The 16,155-nt window shown below is 52.9% G+C and overlaps 1 protein-coding gene across 12 annotated transcripts in view; it reads left to right on the forward strand.

The window, feature by feature from the left end:
• Positions 1-14,438, forward strand: part of PACS2 (phosphofurin acidic cluster sorting protein 2) — an 83,472-nt gene extending 69,034 nt beyond the window's left edge. For all 12 annotated transcript variants that reach the window (XM_055724540.1, XM_055724542.1, XM_055724541.1 and 9 more), the window contains 5 exons: positions 964-1,006; positions 2,231-2,366; positions 5,699-5,925; positions 7,837-7,950; positions 8,959-14,438. In XM_055724540.1, the coding sequence (XP_055580515.1) occupies positions 964-1,006; positions 2,231-2,366; positions 5,699-5,925; positions 7,837-7,950; positions 8,959-9,077 (639 nt within the window). In that variant the 3' untranslated portion in view covers positions 9,078-14,438. The remainder of the gene's footprint in view (positions 1-963; positions 1,007-2,230; positions 2,367-5,698; positions 5,926-7,836; positions 7,951-8,958) is intronic.
• The last annotated feature ends 1,717 nt before the right edge of the window (positions 14,439-16,155 follow it).

The raw sequence follows: 16,155 nt of genomic DNA on the forward strand, positions 1-16,155 counted from the left end.
CATCACTCCTCACTCTAAAGAAGGTTTTATTGACTTGAGATCCCTTTGCGGCTCTTTCCCATTTGTCAACATTTATACAGGGTGTAGGCATTAGCCCTGGATACAGGTTTCTTAAGGACCTTAGGAAGGGTCTGTCCTCTGCGGTGTCAAGAATCATGATCCCTGGTACATTAGTAGATTATTGCTACAGAAGGTCCCTGCCTTTATATCGCCAAGGGTCATTTAATTTTTCTAGGCATCACATGTTCTTGGGAGCTTGTGTTTGTAGCATTTATTGCCAGTGGTATTTATCATTAACCTAAATGTAATAGCTGGTGATTGACCATATTGGAACACATTTGTATCCTTATTATAGTGTGGTTGGGATCGTTCTGACCTGTCTGTGTTTATCCATGTCTGTGTCCAGCGGCTTTGCTAAGAGCTTTATCTTCTTTGCTGGACACTTCCCTTTTTTTTTTTTTTTGAGACCAGAAAACTCTGATCAGAAACTGTACTTTATTGCTTTTGTGGTTTCCTAATAAACCCCAGCTCTGCTGCGCCCTGGAAGTGGCCACACTTGTGCAGCGGAAGCAGTATGCCTGTAATTAGCAGGTGTATGAAAGCAATGCTAAAGAGATATTTAGATTCCTTTCTCCTCCCTGCCCTATTCCCACAGGTGTCCCAGAGAGGCACTGTAGTTGCCATAGCTTGGGGCTGACATGGGCTGTTCAGAGCTGTGCAGGTAACAGCTCTATAGGGTCTGTGCTGCCTGCTGTATAGGGAAGGGCTGCGAGCTGGTGTTGCGTGGTCAGGTGCTGCTGGGACCTGCCGGGCTCTTAGAAGATCCCACTTTTTAATATACTTTAATGCTGCTCTCACTGCAGGGGCAGTGCCAAGGGGAGTGTAGGGATAAGCTTGGTTTGGGGGTTCCCAAAGTTCGGGGGACTCCTGTTTCATAGAGCTTTTTTGGTTTACTCCTTCTAGGTGGTGAAGGTTGGAATAGTGGAACAATCTTCTGCAACATCAGGTAACAAGCATCTTGTGTGTGCTTTCTGTGTCGTACAGGTGGTGGGAGCCTGACTTCACAGGCTGAACAAACTTGTTTCTTACTGATGTCTTGGAGTTTTGTAAGGTGGAATTGGATTTTATTAGTTCCCTTAGCCTGGACTGCTAGCAGCTGTCCATAGAAAGAGAGGCCTCCCTCTTGAAAGACGCCCTTTTTCTTGCTACTTTACAGGGAGCTTCAGGCCAGCTGGAATTCCCACACCCTCATCAAGGGAAACTCCACTCATATGCAAACACCCATTTTTCTTAGGTGCGGTGGATTCCTTGCTGTGGTTATTTGAGGTTCCTGCTCCAAACTGGGGAGGCAGTTCATCAGAAGTTATGCCCGTCTCCCCACGCTGGGCCTAGTTGCCTAATAAAATTACTCTCAAACATGTGCCGAACTCCGGGACAGGCAACCAGTCTTCCAATTCGACAACGAAATTTAGACCCAGTTTTTTAATGGGGGAGTGCAAAGCTGATTTACATGATACTGCCTGCTTATACATGTGGACATAGTGTAGTACTCTTTTATCAATGTGAACTTGTTTTCTCCTCCTTCATGCACACTACTAGTCAGGAATATTTTTTTCCTCATCTGTTGGGATTGTTTCTTACATTGCTTCACTCTTAAACCCAGATTGCTGTGGCCTGGGTCACACATAGGTTTGAGGCAGGGGGCAGCCCTTCTGTGGGTTGCTCCTTGCTCCCACAGTCTTCCACCACCCCAGAGAGCCAACATGAAGGGAATGATGCCTTGGTTGTGGAGGGTGAAAGCAGAGGGAAGAGGGAGATCCCTGTGGTCAGCCCAGAGGTACTGGATTCTCCAAGGAGGCTTGGAGCGGTGCTGCCCTGCGGGGGTTGCAGGGGAAGGTTCCCCAGCAGGGATCGATGGGCTGGGCTCTGACTGTGCAGGAGGCTCGAAGTCAGCTGGGAGCAAACCCTGGGATAGCAGATGCCAGGTGGGGAGCCCAGAGGAGTGTGAGTGTCTGTGCTTGCCTCTTAAACCACAGGACTTTGTGTTGGAGTAAGCGTGGAGGTGGTCAGAACTGATGGGTTAGCTGATCTCTTGGTTGAGTCTGAGTAAAACCTGTGCAGCAGGAGCGTGAGCGAAGAGACTGAGCTGTATCCCAGTGTGTGTGTGTGTGTGTGCTGGGCTGTGAGATGAGGTGAACCCAGACAAACAGTTTGACTTCTTTTCCACAAGGTGACTCTGATGACGCAGCTCCCTCAAGCTCCAGTGTCCTTTCTTCTACCCCACCTTCTGTGTCTCCTGCTGTGAAAGAAGCCTCCCCCACACCACCTTCCTCACCGTCTGTCACAGGCAGCTTCTCATCCCCAAGGTAAAGCACGTTTTGTCTCCTTTATAGTTCCCTTGACTGTCTGACATACATGAGAGAGGAAAACGGTTCTAAAGGAAAACCCATAGCTCTGCTGTCTTCCTCCCTAGTAAACACTTGAAGTTTTCACCTTTTCCCCTTGACCTCTTTTGCCTCTGGAGTGACTGTGTCCTTGTTGGCTGACAAGGAGCTGGGGAGGGCAGAGATCATCTTGCACCCGATGGGAAGGCTGCGCTTCTCAAGGGTAGACACATTTGAACTATGAGGGGCAGCCTTGCTTCTGACAGTCCAGGAGAAACCCTGATTCTGTTGAGCCATTGTGGCAGCCTGTTTGGGAGGGTTTGTGTTCTCTATCTGTTGGTAATTTTCCCTTTGAGACTGGATTCTCTTGGGGAGCTATGAAGCCAAAAAAAATACTGACCCTAATACACGTGGGTGCTAGCCAAATCCATCACGATTCTTATGTTTTTAAGGACCAAGCAAGTGTAAGATCAGAGTGACTCTGTGGAAAGAGCAGCCTTTTTCTCTGTGAGGGGAGAGCTGACAGTTGTAAGGTGGCATACTGGGATTGCCATTCCCATTCATGCATGTGCCTGAAAGGATATCAGAACAGCAAGGAGATGGCACCTGTAGGCAGCATGAAGCTCTGGCTTAGCTGAAATGTTTAGGGGCGAAGGGAGGAAGCCCCTAGAAAACTGCCAGTAAAGAATTTCCCTGGGTCAGGACTCTCATGTTGCTGTACAAAATGTTGGTGTAGCTGCCTAACGCTTTGTGTGCGCCCAGGAGCACGTGGTGAAGTTAAAGGTTCAGGAGAATTAACAAGATCAAGGTGACAGAGCACTATCGTTGTGAGGGGAGACTAGCATCGCTTGGACTCTGTGGTTTGGGGGAGGAGGGGAAAGAGGTAAGCCACTCGAGTTCTGCAGAATCATAGTGGTGGTGAATTTGTTGAATACTGAGCTACCAGTCACCAAATCATGCAGTGACACTGGCAAGAGGTCAGTTAGAAGGGAGGAAGGAAGGGGCTTCCGCCAACGGCAGGAAAGGCATGTTGGGACCCTGTCTGCCTCTGCTACTTCTGTAGCAGCAGGATCAGCAGATCCAAGAGGGGTTAGGCAGATTCACGGACAGCGGATCCCTTAATGGGTACTAAAGTATGTTTCAGGGATGTCACCTTTAACATCCCTAACCTTGTGATTGGCAGGCTGGGGAAGTCCAAGAGGATACTCTGCAGTTAGAGACTAGGCTTATGTGCTATCCCTAAGCAGCATCTCCTACTGTCCCTGTTGGAGACAGAATGGGGACCTTTCCTGCTCACCCCAGAGAGCCTTGTGGGGACCTTTAATGTCTGGCTACTTAAACTGGCCTAGGAGTTCCTTTTTAACAAGAGGAAATGGAAACATGGAAGTCCCAGTGCAGGAGGTGCCCGGCAACTGAAAGGTGTTAGTGGCTGTTAGCCTGTGCCAGGAGGCTCAGCTCCCCAAGTCCCTCCTGCTGGCCCCCTGCAGTTTGGTGGCAGGAGGCCTCTATCTGTCCCAGGCTGGTCTCGGCAGCAGCTGGCTGGCAGTGCAGAGAGCTGGGGGCTGTGCAGCCTCTGGAGAGCAGAGCTGTCTTCTCATGTGGCAGCTCTGTGTGGGCTTTCCGTGGGTGGAAGTGGTTCAGGAGCCTGTACCCACAAGAGTATAGGCTGTGAAAGTTATGAGGCATGGACGTTATATATTTGAAGTTGACACCCTGCCTCTAAAGCTGGTACTTTTTGGTTTCGTGCTGTGTGGTAAAATCATAAAGAAATGAGGAAGTTTAGGTTCAACATTGTTCCGTCTCCGCTAATCTGTATGTGACAGCACAGGGGGTGGAGAGTGACCCAGACTGAAAGATTAAGCTATGTGTTTACCTGGGAGTGGAATAGAAAATCCTGAGGAGGCATAGTGAACATCAGAATGCTTTGTCTTTACAACTGAGATTACAAATGTAATGCAAAGAAGCCCTAAAATCCAAAAATGCATCTCCAAAATATCATCCTTAAAGAATCTCACTTCTGAAATTGCCCTGAGAACCCAAACCCTGGTTTTGGTGATCAAAGATGAACTCTGCTTTGCGGTCTGGCTTTCAGCTGAATAAATGGCAAAGAAAAGGAAATGATTTGCTGAGAGGACCTTAACGATGGGGCATCCTTGTTTTACCTTGAGAGTTTCTTATTAAACAGGCAGTGTTGAGGGATGCATATTTAACTTAAGATCACAGGTTTGTCTTCCCTAACAATTGCCAGTTCTCAGGCAGGAGACACAGAGTAGTAGATAGACTTAGTTTTTTGTCTAGTACTTGCCTATTATTCAACACGCTGTCATTGTGTAGGAAGTGTGTATGGTTGACACTCTCAGCTGTAGGTCTGCTGAACGATAAAACTCTGCTCCACTCAGGGTTAGCTAGTGAGAGGCAGGAGAAGGCAAGAGGTGGAATTTCTCAAGCTGCTCATCTTTTCTGTCTCGAGAGAGGCTGGCAGCGTGTTTTAGTGACACACATCTGTTACCGCACAATGCATAGGAGTTGTCAACGGCAGATAGTGTCTTGAAATCTGCCGTTGTTCAGCAAACAGCACAGGACTGGCGGAGCATTTTTCCAGCACTGGAATTTCCCAGCACACAGCAGGGCTGTAGAGCAGGTCACCCCATGCTAACTCCGTTACAGGGACCTGGGGAGAGCAGAGATTCTGCATAACCTGGCGGAGCAGCTGGTGGCAGGAAGAGCTCATGAACATAGGAGATGGAAGAAGGTCAGGGAAACTGGGAACTGAGTGCGTAAAGTTCAGGGACCCACCAGCTCTTTGTTCACCCTGACTCAGAGTTGATTTTGGCAGTGGTGTGCCTAACCCGAGTCATTTACTGTCAGTGGTTGGGAGGCAGTAGCAAGGTGTTTATAGCCTCTCTTTTCCATTCGAAGGCTGGGAATGGTCTGGGCCGCCTCAGGGGTTGCCTTTGCTGCCTGGGCCACTGAACTGAGCATCGCATTTAGGAAACTGCTTTTCCGCTCCCTTTCCCACTGCTCGTCCCTGTGGCTGAGCAGCACGTCATCTTGTCTCTCAGCTTATTGCAGTTCTTTGCTGCCAAGCCGATGCCACCATGTAACGTGACCCAGGCTGCATCGCTCAGTGGTGACTTCTTGTGCTTTTGTGATTATCGGGTCTCACTGTGAAACATTGCTGCCTGATTTCCCAAAGAGACGGGTCGCTTGTCCTCTGACTATCTGGTCAGGAATGGCAGCCACTCTGAAATAACACAGATGGCAGAACTCTGCTGAGTGCTGTGCAGAGATTACCTTCTTCTCTTGTTTTCCAGCCAGAGCCTCGGTGCTGAGTTGATGGGCCTGCAGGTGGATTACTGGATTGCAGCTCCACCCATGGACAGAAAGAGAGACCCGGAGAAGAAGGACCCCTCCACTACCAAAAACACACTGAAATGCACTTTCCGGTCCCTCCAGGTCAGCAGGTTACCTGCCAGCGGTGAGATTGCCACCACTCCAACAATGTCCATGACTGTCGTGACAAAAGAGAAGAACAAGAAAGGTAAGGTGGACACGTTTACTGTTGCCAAAGGCCAAGAATGCAATGCTGTTCTTGTTCTGCCACTCCAAAGCTGTCTGACTTATCTGTCCTGCATTACAGCACCTTAGTCATATTTTTATCCCCCAAATTCTACTCTGTCTGTAGATGAAAAAAGACTGCAAAGGTGATAGTTTGAAAGGGTAGTTCTTCTTTGTGCTGTAAAAAGATGATGTATTCACCCTTACGGCTGAGCAGCTGAGACTGTATAGCTCAAAAGAACAAAGGTGTGGACAGAGCAAGGACATTTGTGGGTGGCTGTGCAGAAAGCCAGGAGGTACCCTGCTCTGGGCAGCATTCTTGTGTTCCTTGTGAACCTGCTGGTGCTGGATTAGGTAAGAAGCACCTTTTGCCATGACTACCAGAGTTCAGGGCAGACCCTTCAGCCTGTATAGCTCTGTGCTCTGCTCTCTGCCACATGAGAGATGCAGACAGAGGCAGGACATGTGTGCATCCCATCATGTTGCAGCATAAGGCAGCAGCCCCTGGCAGAGATGTTTTGGGGGATTTGATGTGGTGTCCTTATGTTAAAATATCACTATTGCAGCCGGACCAGCCAGAGCTGCCAAGCCATTGCTAGGTGTGCTTGTACATACAAGAGGTGGTGGTGTCGCTCAGAGTGGGGTTGCAGCAACGTAAGCTTTTCTACTGGAGCTTCCTTGTTCTTGTACAGAGTGCTTTGTGGGATGAAAGGAGGTAGAAGAGAAATGCTCTCAGCACAAAGCTTGGCATTAATTTTTTTTCTTTTTTTAATCTCCTGTTCTTAAAATCATGGCTTTGAGTTTTTCTCAGAACGAACAGGAAGAGTGTTTTAAATGTCAATAATTCTGTATTTGCTCCCAGCCTTGGTGACGTGAAACATAGAAATCGAGAACAGCCCTCAGTGACTATTTTCAAGGAAGCCGCGAGGCAGTTCTGCACTTACGGTTGGCCGCCACTAGCTGTCCTTCCTGGCATCTTCCGGCCTGGGGGTCATTCCTGGTGGAAGCAGGGGTTTTGGGGGCTCTGAGAGAAGGCTAAAGGAACCTTCTGGACCAGTGACTGCAGGAAAAGGGTGGGATGACCCTATAGCCACGTCACTCCCAGGCCAACATAGCTGTGGCACTGCTGGTACCAGGGCTCCCACCCCTGACCGCACCCTTTCTGAGTGGCATGCTTGTGGGAGAAGCAATTCTGGGATGCGCAAAATGTTGTTCACTGGGGCTGGCCCAGCGTGGAGCAGTGCTGTTCAACACCACCAGCTTTTGTGCAGTCAGTTAGTACACCTTTGTTTGTTCATTTGGACAGTTCTCAGGGAACTGGACCCATTTTTTTGGCTCTCCTAAAGCCTTCTCTCTCCACCAACTGCACATAGTTTATAGTCCCTCCTGCTCCCCAGGCGTCTGTGCAGCTGGGCTGCTGTCAGACCGCTGTTGGTGCAGCAAACCTGCCTGCAGATGCTGGGAGGCTGGAGCTCAGCGCTGCCCGGCAGCCCTCTGCAGCCTGTGGGACTCCCCCTAGGTGATGCGGCCATCCGGCAGATCCCCTCAGCCCAGCGCAGGGTAAAGGCTGAGGGCTGCTGCAGATGCCCCTGTTTTCCCCTGGTGTCCCAACACAGCAACAGGAGTTACCCTGCAGGTGCCCTCTGGGGCCTGGGAATGACCTGGGAATGTTTCACGTAGAGACACTTAGGGCTAAGATGTCCACGTGCATAGGTGATGGTGCTGAGTACTACCGGTGCAGTCAAACTCCTGCCAAACAGGGCTGATTGTAGGAATTAAAATTAGAGTTAGAATTTTCAGACATGGACGCTTCAGTGCAAAAACCCAAAGGAGTCTTGGTGCAGTTGCTGTGGATGGCGGAGAGTCATTGTATGCCGGTTTGATTTTCTTCCAGTGATGTTTTTGCCCAAGAAAACGAAAGACAAGGAGGTTGAGTCGAAGAGCCAGTGTATCGAAGGAATCAGCAGGTTGATTTGCACAGCGAAACATCAGCAGAACATGCTGCGCGGTAAGTGCAGCGTTTGCATCCTGTCGGGCTCTGGGGTGAGGCTCAGCTGTCAGGCAAAGAAAGGGCTGACCCGGTGTCCTGCCCTATGCCCTGGAGCCAGCGTAATGGGGGTGTGCCAGGGGAGCGGGCTTGGGTGTATCCAGCACCAGGGATACACCCTGTGTACTCAGTACACAGTAGGTCTGGGATGTGGGGAAATCCTCCCTTGCCTAGGAACCCCTCTGAATCAGTGCCCTGGATGAGGGCAAGGGCTGGGCCGGGCTCCGTTCCCCTCCCTGTCATTCTCTGTTTCTCCTGCACGTCTGGTACAGGCAGTGGTGGAGGGCGGTGGGAGTGTGGCTGCTGCTCTAGGCAGGGCTCTGGCACAAAGGCACAGCCGCAGCAGGGGCCATACCTGCATCTGGCAGACAGACCTAAAGGGGCTGTCAGTGGAGCTGTGCATCCGGTGTCAAAAATATCCCTGTGGCCCCTTCAGGTGATAATCTTCACTGCTGCTAACAGCAGAGGGATCTGCTTAGGTCACCTGACTAATCCTGGCCCAGTCCCTGTGAGACTGGTGTGTGTGAAGAGTGGCCACAGAACACGTGACGCCTTGTTAGCAGATGCAGGTTTCCTGGTTAAGGGTGCCAGCGCGGAGAGAACTGATGGCCATCTCTGCAAGAGTGTGTTTGCCCAAAAAATAAAATGGAGTGTGTTTAGGAAATTTGGGAGATCAGATCAGGTGATGCTGAAATCAGCAGTCTGGCGAGCTCCAGTGTCAGTGAACGATGCTGGAACAACAGTCTGAGCTGTTCTCCTAAACCTGGTCTACTCTTGAGCCTTTCTCCCCTGTGTGTGCAACCATTTGCAGCGGAGGGGTGGCCAGGCAGAGCGGCGTGTGCCCTGAGCACAGAATGTGGCCAGGCCTCCCTCAGCCGACTAGGGGGAGGTTTCCAGCAAAGCTCTTTCAGGTTGGCCACTTCCACTTGGAATTTGCTAACTCTCCTCTCTTTTTACCCTCCCCTGCAGTCTTGATCGATGGTGTGGAGTGGAATGACGTCAAGTTCTTTCAGCTGGCAGCACAGTGGTCCTCTCATGTCAAGCACTTTCCCATCTGCATATTTGGACACTCCAAATCTAACTTCTAGCCGTGCTCGGCGGAGGGACCTTCTGTCCGTCCCAGGGACTGCACACCAGGAGCCAGGAATTGCGTGCCAACTCTGACTCGCGTCGCTCTGCCCTCTCCTGCAGAATTAATTACAGATGTGCTTGGATTACTTTTGAATTACTTTTTTCTATTAACTCTTAAGTTTACTACAAGGGAAGGAAACCCCTTTAAACAAAGGCAAAAAACCCCAGTCTTAACTATAGATGTGCTGACAACATGAAGTTGTGGGGGAGTTGGCAGGAGCGGGCACCCTGCCCAAGAACACCTACCACTTACGAGCAGATAGCTGAATAACTGCACTGCTTATTAACCTGAGACCTCATTGGTGTGAGTGGGCTGGGGGAGCCGTGGATCAGCTTGAACGGATTTTGCAGAAGATAATGTGCTTTACAGTGCGTTTGGCCCCCTCCCTCTGTGTTTCTAGGAAAAAAAGATGGCCAGTCTTTCTTCCTGCTGCCAAAGGACGAGAGATCAGCGAGTCTGGGGCGAGTTCAACTGTCTGGTTTGGAAAACAAACCGCTCTCATGGCTAGGGAGGTCTCAGAGGAGATCCCCTTCAGAGTATGGAGTCTGCCACAGGGACGGGCAGGTGTTTGTGCTGAAGCGTTGCCTCAGGAGGGTTGGGCAGGAACAGGAATTAGGAAAACAGTAGGTGTAAGGAAAGGCCAATGTTCCAGGTCTGTGACAATGACCAAACCGAGCCAGTCACAATGTCCCCGCAGCTGGCTGCGCTGCTGAGGGACACCGCGTCAGTGGGGTCGCTGCTATTTACATACTCACACCGATTATTTACCTGTCAATAAAACCTCGTCCAGCCTCTAAAGGGAAAGGATTTTTCTTAACAGCTGCAGATTTTTTTTAATGCTTTCTAAAAAAAAAAAAAAAAAATATGTAGAGAAAAAAAAAGTTGCCAAAAAAAACCCAAACAAACCCAGGAAGATGAGCCGTTGTCTGTGAAGTAATACATCACTGTAGTGGCTGGACTGGGAGCCAGCCAGGCGCTCTGCATGTCCAGCTGCCTTCCCGTCCATCTGTCAAACCGCACACGTGAGGTAGCGTGGGCTGCTTTATCTGCTGCCTTTGTCCTGCCCTGACTGCCCTGTGCTCCCCAGAGCCTGCTGCTGTCCCCCACGCACGTCCCCCCGGGCTGGGCACAGGCTGCCCGGCCTCGGGGCTGCTGTGGGAGCGCGATTTCGCCGTCCCCTTGAACCACCTGGGGCCTCTCCTCACAGGGACTGTGAGACTAACAGTCTGCCCCGGCAGCCTCCTGTGGGCTGCTCTGTAGAAGGATGTTGTCCTTACCTTCTGCTTTCCCAATGTTCCTCCCCATGGGCATTTCTCTGTGGATTGCATCCCTTCCCCAGCAGGATATGCTTTTGCTCTGGTGCGGCATTGCCTGTGGGTTGAGGCTTTGCTGGGGGTTTCAGTCCCAAGGTGCGGTGGAAGCTGTAGTTGGGATGTGAGAGGGGATGAAGCCAGTGAGGTTCTCCGTCCACCTTGGGCAGCAAGGTGCCCTGTGAGATGGAAGAGTGAGATTTTCAGGTGTCTGGCGCTGTGTTTTGGCTCCAGCTGTACTTGTGCTCACTTTGTGCACCTCGCTGCTGCCAGGGATGCTTGGGGTGCCAGGACAAGGAGATGCTTTTACAAGGAGACAGCGTGACAAGCTGCATGTCTGGGTGGCTCTGGGTGCTCCAGATACGGTCTTTTGCTCTCCCAGCTTTCCGAGGCATGCCTGGGGGGAAGCGGGAGCTGTGTGTTTGCCATGTGGAAGAACAGACATCTCTGGTGTTTCAGGGTAAAGGACTGAAGTTTTTGATGGGGTCCTTTTGGGTCCCACCCCAGTGGGCAGGCCAGGCTCTGTGAGCATTTCCAGAAGGCACTTTCTGATGGCAATGATGCTTTTGAACCTTTCTTCTTTATTCTTTTTTGTTTAACCCCTTACCCTTGGGTTTTTAAAGGCTTGGGGAACCCTCTTTGGCCTTGCTTGGCAGGTCCTGCTCAGTGCAGGGACCACCTGGGCACTTTTGGGCAGGGCAGTGGTGGTGTCTCTGTTCAGTCTTCTCCTGCTGATGGGGAGCGAGGGGTTATTAAGCAAATGTGTGATCCCTGCTGGATCTAGTGCCTGTCGAGGTTCACAGCACGGGCTGCTTCACTGACTCCGATTTCATGAAGCCCTTTCCCAGCACAAGTGCAACCGACTTGGCCATGAACTGGGTATTCCCTTCAAACCACGCAGGGGAGGAGAATGTGGTCCTGCGCCTGGTGGCATGCTGCTGGGCAGGACATCTTGTCTAGTTGCAATACTCTGTTTCGTCCCGCAGGCAGGTCTGCCTGCCGTCTGCTAGCTCTTGGCTGTGGCAGCGGCTCAGCTGTAGTTGGAATGTTGTTGTGTCCCTCAGTTCATGCGTTTTCGGTTGACCTGAGCTGATGCTCTGGGAGTGTATAGCGTTGCCTAGCAGCAGTAGTGTGGGAGATGGTATATAAGCACATCACTTCTTTTTCTTTATTGAGGCTGTTGCATCAAAAAAAACCCAAAACTTTTTTTAAAGGAAAATAGTCAGCGTGTGATTTCTTCCTTGAGTCTCACGCTGGTGTGACAAGAGCGATGGGGCTGAGTTCCAGCGTCAGGAGCCGCGTGCAGCCTGAGCAGCTCTGGGTGTCGGGGTGTGTTACTGCTGCAGAGGTGGGGAGGACTGACTGACTGCAATAACTTTGTTTACTGGGGGGGTGAGGGGGGAACCATCACTGTGCTCCTCTTTGTATTTCAACCTACTGTAAAGAAACAAACGGTAGCTAGGACAGGATTTCCAGGGTCCTGCCTATCAAATGTGTGTTGCCCTGCTCTACTCTGTATGTGTGTGTGTATGTACGTGTGAGAGAAACACTTCTGCTCGTTGCATTTCATGTTGGTTTGTGTTTTGTTCTAACTTTACGCAAGTGAATTCACTGGGAAACTCTCTGTACACCTCAGACCTGAGGGCTTGTATCTCCGCAGGGTTTCTCCCTTGTGGAAAGCTGCCGTTGCTCTGAAACACCTCTTCCATGCCAGGAAGCATCCCAGCTTCTCAGCCTTGTCCTCCTGGAGCCCAGCAGTGGCAGGCTGGGCCTGCCGGCGGGCAGCTAAGCACCCGGAGCTGGCTGTGGCGATTCCCAGCCTCGGAGGCAAGGGCTGGCACCCGAGATTGGGGGTGCTGCGCCGGTCGGGGCGTTGTGCCTCTGTTGTTCCTCCTGGTATTGTGTGGAGCTGCTTTGTGCAGCTGTTTCTGTCCCTGATTGGAGGAGAAACAGGTTTCTGTCTCTTAAGAAAAATGAGCGTCAAAGCACGCACGTGACTCAGGCCATTTTGGGAAGGGGCTCTGTGCCTGGGGATGTGAATGAGTGACTGATTGTGGGTGTCTTGCCCTCCCAGTTTCCCCAGCAGCTTCCTGGGGGATCCTGCCATTAGCAGCCCCTCCAGCCAGAGGCATCCCTGCTGTGGGCCAGGGAGAGCTGCTGGGGCAGCAACGGGCCCGCGCCTGCAGAGCTGTGCCAGCCTGGTGGGGTTGGGCGGTTGCATGCAGGTCGATGCGTGCCGAAGGATGGCTCAGGGCAGAGACGGAATCTCTCCGTGTTCAGCTCTCGAGAGTTTTGGCCAGGAAAGTGCAACTCAGATGCAGAAATGCAGTGGCGTTACCTCATCTGCCTGTGTTAGATGGGGCTTGCTTCGGAGAGCAGGGGCTGGAGGGGCAGCATCTGAGCTGATCTCTGGCTGAGAGGTGCTTTGAAGGCAGTGTCCCCTGGTCTCCCTGTCCCTTTGTGTCCCAGAGCTCGCCCCTGCTCCCCACAGAGCTCCTACCTCCTGCTCCCCTGGCTGTGGCTTCTCAAAGCAGCCAGTTTCTTTCCCAGCTGCTCTTGGGCGAAGGGCCCTGCCTCGCTCGGGTGAGGTGCTGGGAACGGGCTCGCTGCTGCGCTGGGCTGACCTAGTTTAGCAGCGCTGGAGCAGCCGAAAGACAGCAGGTTTTTGTGGGACTGTGTCACACCTTGAGCGCTTCCTGCTCCTCTGGGTTGAGTTTCCTGGAGACAAAGGCCGGACCTGAGCCCTGCCAGCGTTAAGGTCAGGGCTGGCTCTCCCGCGGCGCTGGTGGCAGTGTGGGCATCTTGGGCGGCTGCTTGAGCTCAGCGCTGCAGTTCCCATCCAGTTTAATTGTTACAGTTTACATCTCAGCGGTAACTGCAGAGCGCTCCTTAATTACACATGAGTTTGGGGAGAGCCGCTGTCTCTTCGGCTGTGTTTTGCTGCTGTAATTAGCACGCACTCATGGCTTTATCCTGCCGAGAGGGCAGGGGTAGGTGGCTGGGAGGTTTCTGGGGCTGGAGATGTGCCTGTTTGCTTTCCGTCATCAAACTGAGCCGAGAACCACGCTGCCCTGCACTTAACCTGTGATTGCAGTGAAGGCTGTCGTATTTCTCACCAGCAGCGTGTGCTGGAGGGAGTGCTGGAGAGCCAGGGTAGAGGGCATCACGCTGGCACCTCCAAGCTGGAGAAGAGAATCCTGGCGAGAGGCAGCAGAGACAGTGGGCTTCCCGATCCCTCAGCATGCCAAACGGCCGGAGAAGGCTGGGATTAGGGCAGTCCCACTGTCCAGCAGTAAAGGGCTGGGGGCCCTGGAGCTTTCTTGAAGCTAGGTTGGATGCAATGCCTCTGTCCCCTTCATTCAGGGCGTCTCAATCTTGGTGGATAGCTGTGTGGTGGCATTTTAGTATGACACTCCTTCTGGGCTTCACTGTCAGGGAGAAGGCCAGAAATGAGCAGCAGCATCTCCAGAAGGTTTCCTGGAGCCTCTTCAACAGGGTTCTCCAGGGAGATGCTCCTGGCAGGGCTGGCTCCTGCAGGCTCACTTGGCTGCTTTGGGACAGACTGGGGGAGAAGGGGACATGCCAACTTGGAAAGCAGCAGGTTATTGGTTTTCTTAAGGAAGAGCACACAGGTATGGGGCCACATCCAGTGAGCTGCTGCTTTGCGCCTTGGCGAGAGGGTTGCCAGCGTGTCGCCCGCCTGGTTGCGTATGTGCTGTGGCCACGGGGAAGCGCCGTGCCGGCGTGGGTACAGGGACTGCGTGCCGCCAGCCATGTCTGGGCCGCGGCGTATGAGGGGACATTACCACTTCGTAGATTCCCGAGTTGTCCATCTGTTTCATTGTTGTATTGTTTGGGTTCTAGGTTGTTGGGTTGTTTGTTTTTTTTTTTATGAAGACAGATTAAATGTAAATAGCCTTTTTTTGGAACAAACTGCAACGTGCTCGACCTCGTCAACTATTTTATGGTACTAATGCAACACTAATAAAACTGGACATGAAAGCACACACCCGTCCCTTGCGTCGTCTCTCAGCGGGGGCTGCTCTGGCATGACTGGGGCAGTTGTCTCCAGCAGGAGACAGCAGTGCGGCTTTCTGGCGCGGAGAGATCGCTTGCGTTACTTATCCAGCTGCCCAGCCGCACTTCCAGGGTAGAGCTGGTGCATCTGCACGTCCTCCCCGGCATCAAGCCTTCCTGCAGTTTTTGCAGCCCTGCTGCCCTCTCCCCTGCCCCTTGATTCCTCCTCTCTCAGAGGGACCCGCTCACCTCCTGCGGCTCTCATGGATCTGAACAGCTCTCTAGCAGCCAGTCCTCAGCCCCTCACAGCAAGGAGGGACCAGGCTGGTGCCCATTTGTGGTCTGGGGGCTGCATTGGATGGACATAGTGGTGGTAGGGTGCTGAGGTGGGGGTCTTAGTGGGGGAAGGCTGGGGCTGCGGTAGCCTGGAGCTGTATGTGCTCCTTGGAGAGCAGTGGGAGAGGGACTGGGATGGCAGGTGCCTGGGCTCGGTGCTGGGGCGCAGCGAGGTGGAGAGGAGGAAAGAGGTAAAGCAGCTGTTTTGAGGCAGAAAGCTGAAAAAATGTTGGGAAATGGGCCTGTGGCTGTGGTCTCCGGGATACAGTAGGTTGGAGGCAGCAGTGGGAATGCTGAGCTGGAGCAGCCTGCACCCCTGCGCTCCCCTGGCCCACAGGACGCGTGGCTGCTGGGGCGAAGGGAGCCCCTGGCAGTGGGCCAGGCAGCTCTTGGAGCACGCAGGTCTCAGGTCTTGTGGGTGCCCCAGCCCCGTCCTGTGCTCTGGCCAGGCTTGCAGGCATGGTGGTGGCCTGAGCCCTTCGCTGGAGGAGGGGATGCAAATCCCACCCCAGTGGATCTGAGTGCAGGCTGGATAATTCCAGGCAGGAGGAAGAAGGTAGGTAGCTGGGGAGGGAGTGAACTGGGGATGGGACTGGAGTGCCAATACAGCACCAGAAGCCACAGAGGGGGCCTGGCGAGGTGGGGGGCACTGTGGGGCAGCTCGGGGTGACAAGTGGGGGCAGGCTGCGTTTTGGCTGCATGTGTTCTGCACAGCTACCAAGGGCCTGGCAGCGTGGAAGGGACGCAGTCCCAGCTTCGCCCTTCAGAGCCCATGGACCAGCTCGTCTCGGTGCGGGAAGGAGGGGGCAAGCCGAGGGGACCAGGATGGTGGGAAGGCTGGGGTGCTGGCAGTGGGGGGAGCAGAGGACCAGCCCCACATCTCTGGTGAGTATACGTGAGCTCTCCATGCCAAGCTGAAAGTCCTGGGGGGGTCATGGGTGCACTCCCCTGTCTTCCAGAAGGATATTGGGGAAGAGTGCAGTGGGGTTCAGGGCTGGGGTGCATCGGGTCGCATGCAGTAGACCAGCCAGCCTCCCTCGCCCACCCGTTTCTGCCAGCAACTTCAGACCGGGCTCTCCAAGCACCGGTGTCTTTCTTTTGCAGGTCTTGGCGTTTCTTGGTGGAGCTGCACCCTGGCTGCCGCATGGGAGGTGTGGGGTGCAAGTGATGCCCTTTCAGGATGCACCTAGAGCCCTGGGGGGAAGGACTGGGTTTGCCGTGGTGGGAGATGGGCATTGCGAGGGCCCGCTCCACCCCAGGCCACAGCTGGCTCCTTCCCGTTGTGCATCACCCCAGCGGTAACCACGGCTATTGCTTAACCTGGAAGAGGATCCGCAGGGAAATTCCGATGTGTTTTTGTTGCTGTCGTTT

Source organism: Falco cherrug, chromosome 12 (genome assembly GCF_023634085.1).
Source record: "Falco cherrug isolate bFalChe1 chromosome 12, bFalChe1.pri, whole genome shotgun sequence".
NCBI lineage: Eukaryota > Metazoa > Chordata > Aves > Falconiformes > Falconidae > Falco > Falco cherrug.